The 12,290-nt window shown below is 39.3% G+C and overlaps 1 protein-coding gene across 2 annotated transcripts in view; it reads right to left on the bottom strand.

Annotated features, from left to right (window-relative positions):
- SPTLC3 (serine palmitoyltransferase long chain base subunit 3) overlaps positions 1-12,290 on the bottom strand; it is a 91,043-nt gene that overhangs the window by 38,960 nt on the left and 39,793 nt on the right. For both annotated transcript variants that reach the window (XM_064146781.1, XM_064146782.1), the window contains 2 exons: positions 3,169-3,293; positions 977-1,070 (listed from right to left, as the gene is read on the bottom strand). In XM_064146781.1, the coding sequence (XP_064002851.1) occupies positions 977-1,070; positions 3,169-3,293 (219 nt within the window). The remainder of the gene's footprint in view (positions 1-976; positions 1,071-3,168; positions 3,294-12,290) is intronic.

Here is a 12,290-nt window from a genome sequence, read left to right as displayed (position 1 = left end):
TCTATGAAAACATTTGAGTTCAGATGATCTTCAATTATTGAATGATCTTCAGAAATGGCTTCTTGCCCAAATTATGAATATATATTAATTATAACAACACCTAAATTAGTAGTAGTGTGCTTTTCATTCCAACAGATCCTTAGGCCTTTTACATATGAAGTTTAATGTACCTTTGCTCACCTCAGGGCTGAGCACAACACTTTATTAAGAGAAGGGATTGCATTAGCTATTAATAAATGTGATCAGACCTCTTTTCTCATACCTCACCACTTCTCTCGCTTCTTAACCTCTGCTGCAAACACTGCCTGGTGGCAACAATAGCGATTGAAAGGACAACTGCAGTGGGGATTAGGGGAGAAGCACAAGCTCTTGTTATAGAAGCCCATCATAGTGTCTCTGCCAGTCACCACAGCAACATTAATTAAAAAAGTTAAAAAACATGAGCACTTCAGAAGATGACTGAAACGTTCATTTGCGATTTCTATACTGAAATTATATCTGAAAGAGTATCTGGGGTGATGGTCTTGGTATAATCACCTGCATCTTTGGTATAGTCCCCTTGGAAATCAAAGTTATGTTTCAAAGTAACACCAGATTAGTGTAGCTCTGGTTGCACTGAGCCTGCTGAAGATGGTCAGAAAACATGGAGTATGGTTTTGTAAGCATGCTTGTACTATTTTGACTATAGTGACAGTATCAATAAGGCCTTTCTGATAGCACATCAGAAAGACAACAGTGAGATTAAAGCTCTGAATTTTGATATTAAGGTCCAACCTGATGATCCAAATCATGCACAGCAGCAGTTATTATGCTACTAATTCTTCACTGTCAGAAACGACTCATAATATTGAACAGCTAATCCTTTTGCCTGGACAAAAGTATTATCTGGGAATTGACAGAAAAGCAAGCACTGAAAGTAAGCATTCTTGCCACTGAGATGTGAACAACTCTAAGTATTTCCAACTTCAATACTCACTGTTATGCTTGAAGATTCTAATAGTAGCACCTGAAAGCCTTGCACCAAGAACAAGAGAAGTGTGGTTCAACTCATCACTTAAAATGAGGCAGCCCTGCAGAGAAGGAGTGCAATAAGCATGAATTGGGAAGCCATGCATGCATGCCTCAGCATACATGTTTCTATGATATAACATAGCATCAATATAGCTGTAAGTATACAACACAAACTGGATTCTCTGCCACTTTTGTGAGGGTGTCAGGATGTACTGCAAAGCAAGCAGAAACAGTGAGATGATATTCTCGGGTATTCCCAGGTAGTAAAAAGGGGCCAAGTATCTCCTATAACTGGAAAGTAGTGAACAAATCCAGCAGAGATTGCTTTATCGCAAAATCAAATGATGTTCTCCCTTTATCCCCTCTCTACAGATTTTGTGTTGCAAGGAAAATGCTGTCAACACCTCAGGTGTAAAGACTACTTGACAGTAATGTGAGGAGGAGTGATACTGAGGCTGGACTGACATCAGCACTTTGGACTGCAGAATCAGGGCAGATGGATGCCTTGTAAATCCTGCCTCCATTAGGTGTGTCACAGTCTTCCTCTGGTACAGGCATATTCGGTTCTACTGCAGTATATTTTTCCTTAGCTAACTCAGATGAAAACTCATTTTCTTTTTAGAAACTAATACAGACATGCAGGAGAAATAATTTTTTGTATTAAACAGGAGCTAAAATTCACAGCTGGAACTCTACTTTATCTCTGATTTTATTACACATCCTGTCCTGTGGTTTTACTATTCAAAGAGCAAGACAAGTAAATACTTGGTTTGGAAACATCAATTATGCCTAAACTAAGAGATACCCACACAAATCTGCCTAAAGACTGGTATGCAGAACTAACAGTAAGAACAGATGCATCTTGACAAGAAAATGTAGCTGCTAGGCTTAACTACAGAGAAAAAAATCAGGAATAAATCTTCCCAGCATAGGGCAATTATATAATATCTGTTATGTGTATGTAAAACATAGTCTGTAGAATGTTAATATATACAGTATTTTTTGTAGTTATATTGTATATAATACCTACAGTAATACCTTTACTTTTTCACTTATATCTAAATACCCAATTTCTGTCAGAGGCCCAAGTCTCCGTATGAGGCTAGCTAAGTGAGGGAAATAATTTTACACCGAAGCAAGGGACAAGGATCTTATACTGTCATGCATGTCTACAGTTTCAGAAATTTAACTTTATTAATTCTCTGTATTTTTCCCTTTGAAATTACTGGACTACTTTTCCAGCACTGCTGCAGACTTAGGTCCATGTTCCGGGTAGCTAAAGCAATGCTCCCTGCTCAGCCATTGCATACATGTATTTTAGAAATCTCTTGCAATAGCTGCATTCATCTTTGGCAGTGACTGAAGAAGTGACTTCACCTCTACAAAGGTGCTTCAGAACAAATCTTGATCATGCACCACGCAGTGAGTTTATTCTCTCTTCATCAAGAGGGAAATACTGCTTTACACTTGCATGACACGCTCATTGCTTTTAGCATTTCACATGTGTCTGAACTAAAGAGAAGTGATTGACTTTCCCAGGTAGCAGCACAGTGTATGTGCTTGTTAATTCAGGAGCTGTGATTAGTAAGGTGATGGATTTTCATGTCTTTCTGTTAGATACCTAAACTGGAGATAAAGTCCCTTCAAGATCAAGTAAGAACTCAACTTTTGCCTCAACTTCAGACTTGAATTTGCTGCCAGTTTTCTTTTGAGAGATAGCTGGAGATTTGTTCATCTGGAATGCTAAATGCTGTGCTTTCTCTTTTCTGAAAGTGCTGTAAAAGATAGCCTGATCATCACCTTTCACTACAGGCAGCTGGGAAATACCTCTGTAAATAGCCCTAATATTTCATCCCACATCACCTGAGACGTGGGATGTAACATCTGTTTACTTTTTATGGAGAAGATAAACAACCATATCACTTATCCTTAAATAGATGTTAGATATGTCATAGCAACACCCAGAGCTAGAAAAAATGACGAAGGAGCAAATTGAAGGTCACAAGGTCATCATCAGCTTTATGACTTATGCCTTCCTGATAGCATGCTTTGTTCCTCGATCAAGCCTTTCCACCTATTGCATGTCCAGAATACTGCAACAGTTGTTAAAGCAATTAATCAATAATTATTCTGTGTGTTCCTTAAGGAAGTACTCACCTTTCCAACGAGGGCTGGAATATTCATTGAGTTAGTTGCAAAGCCCATGCCAAACACCATAGCGTCTTCCACGCCAAGGAACTTAGCCACAAGCTTCTCTAGTTCTATATGTTTGTCTAAGGTGCCTGCAGAAATAAGCACAGGGAATTTTAAATCTTATTAAACTGTAAGAGTTATTAATTCTAGGGACAGAAGACATACAAAAGAACAAGCAGGAAGTGTTTTGTTAAGCTGTACCATATTAACTTCTAATAAAAGTCTTCCACTTGTACTGCATGTATGTGGGATAACACAAATGAAAACAAGGATGCAAAACAGCTATAACTAATGCTAACATTGCTGCTGGTAAAGTTGCAAAGCAGTTGCTTTGGGAAAAAGTTTTCTTTTTCCATAACAACAACAACTTTTGAGCAATGAACACAACAGCATTTATTTTTCCTTTTTGGGAAATACTGTACAAACATTTTAGGCATTCTTCAGTTCTCTCTGAATATGAAAATAAAAACTGGTGACAACAAAATTATTCCTTTCCTTTTTTTCTTCTCCTCTTGGATGCCTGTGTATGCATACAAAATCCTTAGTTATGATTTCTATGGATAGACAAACAAAACTGCAAAAGTGTTCTTCATCTTTTTCTGCTTTGGAAAGTAAAAACTATGCCACTCTTCAGAACTGATAAATCTCCTCCCTCTCTACAGTCCAATATAAATAAGACAACACTGCAGAAACATCTTTATCACACTGCTTAGCTTAGTGCCTGGAGTCTCCAGCTATCCAACAAAAGCCAGTTGAAGTCCTGCTGAACTCACGATGGAGGATGACAAAATACAGATGGCAACAAACAAAAGAGTGGTATTAAGAGACTGAGATAACAAATAACTACGAACAGTAATGAAACATCTCGACTTGCCAGCTCTCTAGTCTTTGGTTGCCTGGCTGTGCATTGCAGGTACCAGTGCAGAAGGAACTCTTACAGGATGATCTGTGGGAAGAAAAGAGAGTCCTCTGTGGATTCTGACAGAGTATTTCCCCTAAAATATGGCTGTAAGCAGAGACCAGAAGAAAATAGTTAAAGAAGTGAATATCTCATCTCACTTGTGCTGTAAAAATGGATGCCACAATAACATAAGCAAAGTGAATTACAATTGATGAGAACAAGAAATCTGCGTTTACTGTGATGGACAAAAGCCAGATGAATGGATGAAAGCAGAAGCTTGGCTAGGATGCCTTGACAAGAATGATGAGTCAGGAAAATGATCTTACTTTCATTGTGGAGGAAAGCTCATTAAAAAAGTCAAATAAAAATGTCAGTAGCACAGTTTCAACAACAGCACTAACTCAGTGATTACAGTGGGGTCATATTTTCACTGTTTTCTCATTAAATATCCAAAGTAAGAACGTTATTCACTTGGAAGCAGAATGTCAAAAATACTCTGAAGGCAAGTGACTCTCCAATAGCCAGGGAGATAAGGAGCAAGGATCATGTGGCTTCTGGAAAAAGATTAGATTACATGGACATTAAAGAACAGTGGTGATGTAACTTTGCACAATGCCTGCCTGGGTTCTTACAGACCTGAAACAACTCCAGTAGAGCTTTGCAAACACCTCTGTGTTCATTGTGCACACTGGCTGTACATTGAGCTGGATTCTCTTTGTGCTTCTAATAAATTAGGTAACACGGGCAGAAAATCTGGCTCCGTAGAGCCTCACGTAGGTGAAAGCTGACTCTGCATGTACTGTTTGAAGATGGTATTTGTAGATCCTGAGATACACAAGGGTATGTGTCGACTCTGCACATAGCCAGTGTCCAGTAGTAAAGCTCAACGATATACAAACACGCACAAAGCACAAAGAGAAGATGAAGTCTGAAATAGAAGCTTGAAGCCAGCTATACTATAGTCACAGGCTAACTTAGAAGGAGATTTATAAACGTACAAGAAAGAAGCAGATCATGCTTTGCAAGGCAGGCATTTCAAGGCACCAGGAAATTGTCCCTGACTCTTCCAGGGATAAAGCTGGCACTGCTGAGGTGGAGTTAAATTGGGTTTTATTGGGTTGCATCATGTTTTCTGTTTTCACAAACAAGAAAGACCTGACTAACTACAGATTATTCTGCTCCAGCATCTATTAGACAAACAAGAGAGGGACAGCATAGTTAGGACCTCTTTTTATTGGTTTTGTGATGGTGAAGAATGAGACATTCTGAAAGTGACCATTTCCTATTTATTACTTACTAATCTTAGCAGTGAATGCAGACGATACTGTGTATTGTTATTGCCTGCAAATACTGAAATACAAACCGGAATCAGTGGGGGTTTAGTTTGCAAAGCCAAAATGTGAATGGCAAGGATTTTAAAGATGAACCTTAGGGTTAAATTATTTTAGTTACAGACTGAGTTTGTTCAGCCTTGAGAAGACTTAGGGGAGGCCTTGTTACCATGTACCAGTACATAAAAGGTGGCTATCAGGAGAATGGAGACTCCTTTTTAATGAGGGATCATGTGGAAAATACAAGGGTACAAGTTACTCCTGTGGAGGCTGATTAGACTCAAGAAGAAAAATTTTCACCATGAAAATAGTTAGACATTGGAATGCTCTCCCAAGGGAAGTAGTGGATTCCCATGCACAGGACAGTTTTAAGACTCAGCTTGACAGTGTGCTGGGCCATCTAATTTCAACCAGAATATCACCTTCAAAGATTGGATCAGATGATCCTTGGAGTCTCTTCCAACCTGTCCTTCTCTAATTCTGTGAAAGAGTACTGTAGATGGTAGGTGAGATGTTGCATAAGCAATACTCCATTAGTGACAGAGGGAGGTCCAATACAGTGATATCAATTGAGTAGAGCTGATAAAGCACATCAGCTTGCATTTTCCAATGTTTAATGTTAAAGAGGTATTTAATTAATAAGTGATGCAATTCTGTAATTGTATCAGAATATTTCTCCATTGTGGGTCAACCTTTGGATACAACATAAACTGCACTAACGATATCCCTTCTCTTCACTGGAGGAAACAAGGGGTCAGATATGCTCTGCTGGAATGGTGCTTGCTACTAGGATTCTCAGCTAGTCACAGCGACCAGCCCAACAAACACGAACAGCATTACCAGACAGACGCAATCTATATCCAAAGGAACTTGCATTGGCACAAGATGCTACATCTCAAGCTCCAAAAGAAAGGCAGTAATTACACTGGTAAATACAACCTTTGCAGTGTCAAGTCAGGTTATCGTGGCTCTTAAAGTGCCATGTGTTGTGCTGGATACAGACCAGCATTATCATTTGGTGAATGAAAAGTGAAAATACTAGATTGTTTTACCAGTACATTGAAAACACAGATACCCTTTATACTTGTCCTGTGCACAGACGTTAGAAGTTTCCCCCATGCTCTAGATGCTCTACTTTTGTATTGGCTGTAGTCTGGTCTGACCTTACAAATAAGGATACAATTAAATAGTGCATGCCATCTTACTGGGAAAGATTTAAGACAGAAAGAAAAGAGAAATTCAATCTGTATCTTTAACAGACAAAATGAAATGGCTTTCATTGGAAGTTATTCCTCCCTGCTGAACAGTTGTATACAATATAGAGTAACAGCAGGTGTTCTTGTGTTTCAAGATTATATAGGTATTTGTCCTGGTTTCATCTGGAGTAAATTTAATTTTCTTCCTAGGAGCTGTTTCAGTGTTGTGTTTAGGATCTGGGTGGGAATGATGTTCATGACACTGATGTTTTAGCTATTGATATGCAGTTTTCACAGTAAGTCAACTTCTCAGCTGCTCACACTGCCCTGCCAGCAGAAGTTGGGTGTACACAAGGAGCATAGAGGGGAAACATAATCAGGACAACTGACCCATGGTGTTCCTTACCCTATGACATCATGCTTAATATGTAAACTGGGAGGAGTTCACTAGGGATCGCTGTGGGTCAGAGACTGGCCAAGAATCAGTCAGCCAGTGGTATGTGATTATATTGTGCATCACTTGTTTTGTAATATTATTATTTTCTTTTCCTTTGGTGTCCTGTTAAACTACCTTTATCTCAATTCATGTTTTCTACTTTCCTTTTTTTTTTTGGTTTGTTTCTCTCTCCTATCCCACTGAGGTGAGGGAGTGAGCAAGAAGCTATGTGGTCCTTAATTTCTATCTGGGGCTAAACCGTGGCCATGTTATGGAAAGCAAACTCAAAGATCATATCAAAATAGACTTTCACAATGTTAGCCACCTCCACAGATTCCCACACTTTCCAAAGCAAATTCCCTCCTTTTCAAAATCTGATGACCCAGTTCCCTCCATTAACTTGTCACTGCACTCTGGGGACAGGGAACAAGAAGTACACTTGCTGTGTTTTGGCAGGCTTTCTTAGACGTACCCATACTCTGGGGTTGAAAGTCACTGCCAGTCTACTAGACAGATAAAGCTTGAAAATGCAGTTCCCTTGGTTTGCACAGTTCATTATTTAGCTTTGACACTTTCAGCTTGAACAAGGTATTTTATGCCACTGATTAGTCTGCCTAATACATTCAAGTTCCTATGTGCTAATGACACATGCTGCTTAAACGGACAACAGTGTCTGTTAAAAGACATGAAGGATTCTTCACTTGGAATTCTGAGACCCAAAGATGACAGGAAAATACTTGTTTGCTTCAAGTTAAACACAACCTGGAGGATTAAAGTCACATAAACTTCAGGTTGCTGAAAGAAAAATAACATATTCCCATGAAAACCACTTCCATATATGAACAGCAACTGGGAATCTATAGATCACTGATATGACTCACCAAGGCAAATAAGAATCATTATCCTATGAAGGTGAAAGTTTGTCAGAGGTGTCTCTAAGAGGGTGAGGAACAGAGCAAAACACTTAAACTTCTCTTCACTTAAGGTCACAAACTTTCTCTGGTTAGATATTTGGCAGAGGTGGGAAACTGAAACACATACAGACTTATACAAAACCATTATAATAAGGTTGAAGAAGGAGATGATGTAGAAAGTGTGTTATTTATTTGCACCATCCTACAAATGTGGGTGATGCAAATGGTATCTTCACAAGAGCAAAGCCTAAACTGGTAGAATAGTGGTAAGAGAGGGAGAAGTACACAGTAATATTGCGTAGCTGTCTCATATAAAAGAGTTCCCCCAAAAACAGGATTTGAAGAAACATTTGAAAAAAAAAAAAGGGGGGGGGGGGAGGGGAGATGCTCAGGCTTTCTTAATATTATTAGCAGCTCATAGGGGTTTTGTACCACAAAGATGCTGCAGATATCACAAATATAATAATATACCTCTGTAACTTACTGATTTTCAAAAGAGAGTAGATAAATTTTATCAAAACTTGCAGCTTAACTCATATCTCCAGGTTTGGTTTGCCTTTTTCCTTTATCAAAACACAAGGCTAAAATTTACCATGAAAGCCCATCCTCCTCATGCCAAGGTGTTTAAATGATTGCATATGCATAGTTAACATTATATATTTGATATATTTTAGATTTTAAACAAGTCACATAACCTTTAGTTACTCTTGAGGCCTTCAGTTCCACTTGGCAGAAGACGAACTATCCTGAGTGTAATTATGCTTTGCAAAGTATATTTTTGCAATGGTGAAATACCAGGAGCAAACTTTACTCTTTGATCAGAAGTTGGATCGGTTATTGATGAGAAAGCAGGCACAGATAGGAAAATGATCTTAGCAGATGACAAAGAAGGAAAATTCCTGGTTTGAACTTTTTCCTAATTTATACCATATCCTTTCAGGAAGTAGTCAAGACTATGAAATATATAAATATATATGCATACACACACTAATACTCATTTATGTGTCTGTATTTCTCCTTAACCTGCTACCTGGAAATTCTAAATCACAGGAACTTAAGCTCTTTGTCTCTTTCTCCTAGCTGAGAAATGGATTACTTAATTCTGTGCTTGTACATTACTGAGTTTGAAACAAGCCATGGTCGCAGTTAAAGCTTTGAAGGGGTATAAAAATAAAGAACAGCCAAGTATTTTTGCCTTCTTGAAATGCTGATGGAAGAAAGAGGATGGAGCTACTTGGCAACATTTTTTCAGATCTGCTTTTCAGAAATCAGATGACAATCAAATCAAAATTATCCCCCCCCAACAAAACGAAAGGGAAAAAACAATGAAGCCTTACAACACCATGCAAGCTAGGTGCTAAAAGGTAATTTCCTAACCATGCCCTCCAGAATGAATCACACTGTGAGTGCTCTGTGCAGGCTCCATCTTGTCTTTTGGTCCGGGACATAATCACAGGAGAGGATTTCAAAAGGCAGGAATCCTGCTTGGCTGCTTAAATGGCATTAATGATACAGCTGCTCCTGTTACTCACATATATATGGTGAGTGAGATAAATAGAGCATTGGAACTACCAGCTACTCAGGTGGCAGTCCCGTCACCACCCTCATGCTTAAGCCTGGGAGCACTGAGGGCATGATAATCTGATTTGAGAAACAAAAAAAGGAGAAAAAGAAATAGTATAACATGGCTAGTTTTAATATCACCTGCATTCAGCAAGCAGGAGATGGTGCTAATGTTTGCATATTTCTCCCTCAATAATTTTGAGTTAGGATGTTTTGAGTTAGAGCCACAGAAATGATTAAGGAAGTTGAACATCTTCCTTATGAGGAGAGACTGAGGGAGCTGGGGCTTTTCAGCATGGAGAGGAGAAGACTTAGGGGTGGCCTCATTCTTGTTTATAAGTGTGTAAGGGGTGAGTGCTAGGAGCATGAAGTCAGCCTCTTCTAGGTGATGCCCAGTCACAGGACAAGGGACAATGAGTGGAAGTTGAGGCACAGGAGGTTCCACGGGAACCTGAGGAAGAATTTTTTCACTGTGAGGGTGACAGCCCTGGAACCAGCTGCCCAGGGAGGTTGTGGAATCTCTCTCTCTGGAAATATTCAAGAGTCATGTGCATGCATTCCAGTGTGATCTGCTCGAGGTGATCTTGCTCTGGCAGGGGCATTGGACCAGCTGATCTTTCCAAGTCTCTTCCTGCCCCTTACATTCTATGATTCTATATTCAGAAAAGGCTGACTGCAAACACGACAGGCTGGGCTTTGACACAAAACTCGAGAACCTGCTTCCAACAGGAGTCAACTCCCACCTAAACCACTAAAATACATTGATTTGTGTCTTATCATTCCCTCTAGCCTGCACCTATGATCAAAAAGGTCTTCATTCTACATCTCCAGGATTCAGAAGAATCTTATTTATGCTTAAACATTTTGTGCTAGTTTGAAGCTAGCTAGAATGTTTTGGTGAGAATAAGTAGATTACAGGCTGTGAAAGGAAAACAGTGGTGATGTCTACTTCGCTCAGAGTCTCACAAAGGAGTTTGGGAAGGAGGAAGGAAAACATTAGATAAGACTCTCGCCATTTTTGCCTCACTCTGCCTTGGGCTTCTGACTGAGCTGAATCTCTCTAACACACCCTCCACTCACCTTTGCTTCTTAACCTCTTGGCTGAACCTCTATTCTTCCTTAGGACTGGGGTAAGGTTTAGAGGGGCAGGGGGAAGGTGCAGGGGTGGTTGAGAGCCCCTCCTGGGGACGCAGGTTTCTGGGAGGGGAGTTGTGTTTCTGTATTACCTTTTACCTTGTATATTTCTGTATATAACTGTATATATTGTAAATAGCTGCTTGTATATTGTGCTAGCTGTAAATAAATAGCTTCATTCATATTTTCAGAGCCAGATGAGTGTAGCCTGGGTATTTCTAAAGTGTGGGGGGGCAGGGAACACTCAAACCATCATATCTTAATGTCTTTTTAATCTCGGTGTCCTCAGAAAAACTGCAAGCAGCCAGGTTACTGCTTCATTAGTTCCTTAGATGCTCCCTCTACTGTAAACACTGCCTATCTGTAGAAGAATGAGGATGTCCAAATTTCATATTCAAGCCAAATTTGTACAATGTTAGCAGGCCAAGTGTTAATGATTGCAGGATATAGGCATACAACCAGTAATATATATAAATACTAGAGAACTAATTACATAAAATAATGCTGAACAATTAGTATTAGATGCACTACACCAGACAGAGGATTCCTTTTACCCATAATCCTTCATCAGACAGTGGTCTTGTATTGATATCTGGGGATGAATGAAAGCAGGACAAATATATACAGTAATTCCAGCATAAGGACATCCCTAACCAGATAACAGTTTTGGCATTTCATGTAACTATCAGTAATCCCTCCTCTATATGTGCCTAGTGTTCCCTAGAATGCAAGGGACTGTAAAATTTTGGCATCTGGGGTCTTTTTTGCAATGAGTTCCTCTGGCCTGACAGTGTAAAGAACTGCCTCCTGCATTTAGATGGAAAACCTTCCACCAACTTCATGCAGTACTCTCTAGAACTTGTAGTGAAAGAGACAACAAACAGCCAACCCTAACCACTCTGTCATGTTATGAAGATTTCTGTTATATTGTCCTTCAGGCTTTGTTAAGCTGATGACAGGCATTTCTGACAGCTGAAGACACATAACTCAGTAGTTCTTTACGCAAAAGCCGTTGAGGCCTTTGATGATCCTTGTTGCCCTTTTCTGACATTTTCCTGTTCTGCTAAATGTTCCTGAATAGGACAGCACAGAGTACTGAAGATAAAAGCAAACTGCAGCTTTATGAAGTAGCACATTGAGGTTCTATGTTTGTCTTTCTGCTCACTTCCTAATAATTTCTAGTATTTGATTTGCTCTCTGACCACCAAACAATAAGCTAGTGCTTTCACATAACTGCCACTTATAACCCCAGGCTTGCTCCTAAGGGATAATAGTTAGCTTAGTCTTAAATACCTGTATCTATATCTATCTATATTTCAGATTGGAAGTCCCACAAAAGCCTCAGATATATGTCTTAAATAACCCTGTTATACTTTAAAAAGTGATTTATTATTATTCTTCTGTACCTTGAAAGTCAATTGGATTGAAACTGTAAGTATGTTCAAGTGCTCTTTTAGATTTGGACACTGCAGGCAATATGTAGCCTTAGCTCCTACAGCTCACTGAATTTTGACTTGAAAGGGTTTTATCTCAGTCACACAAGAACAACAAAAGATTTGGAATGTTTCATTCTTGCCCAGGAGCAAAACCATTCTGGTCTGTTTTTCTAAG

This window comes from Pogoniulus pusillus, chromosome 7 (assembly GCF_015220805.1).
Source record: "Pogoniulus pusillus isolate bPogPus1 chromosome 7, bPogPus1.pri, whole genome shotgun sequence".
NCBI classification, from domain to species: domain Eukaryota; kingdom Metazoa; phylum Chordata; class Aves; order Piciformes; family Lybiidae; genus Pogoniulus; species Pogoniulus pusillus.
This window is presented reverse-complemented; position numbering and strand designations above follow the sequence as displayed.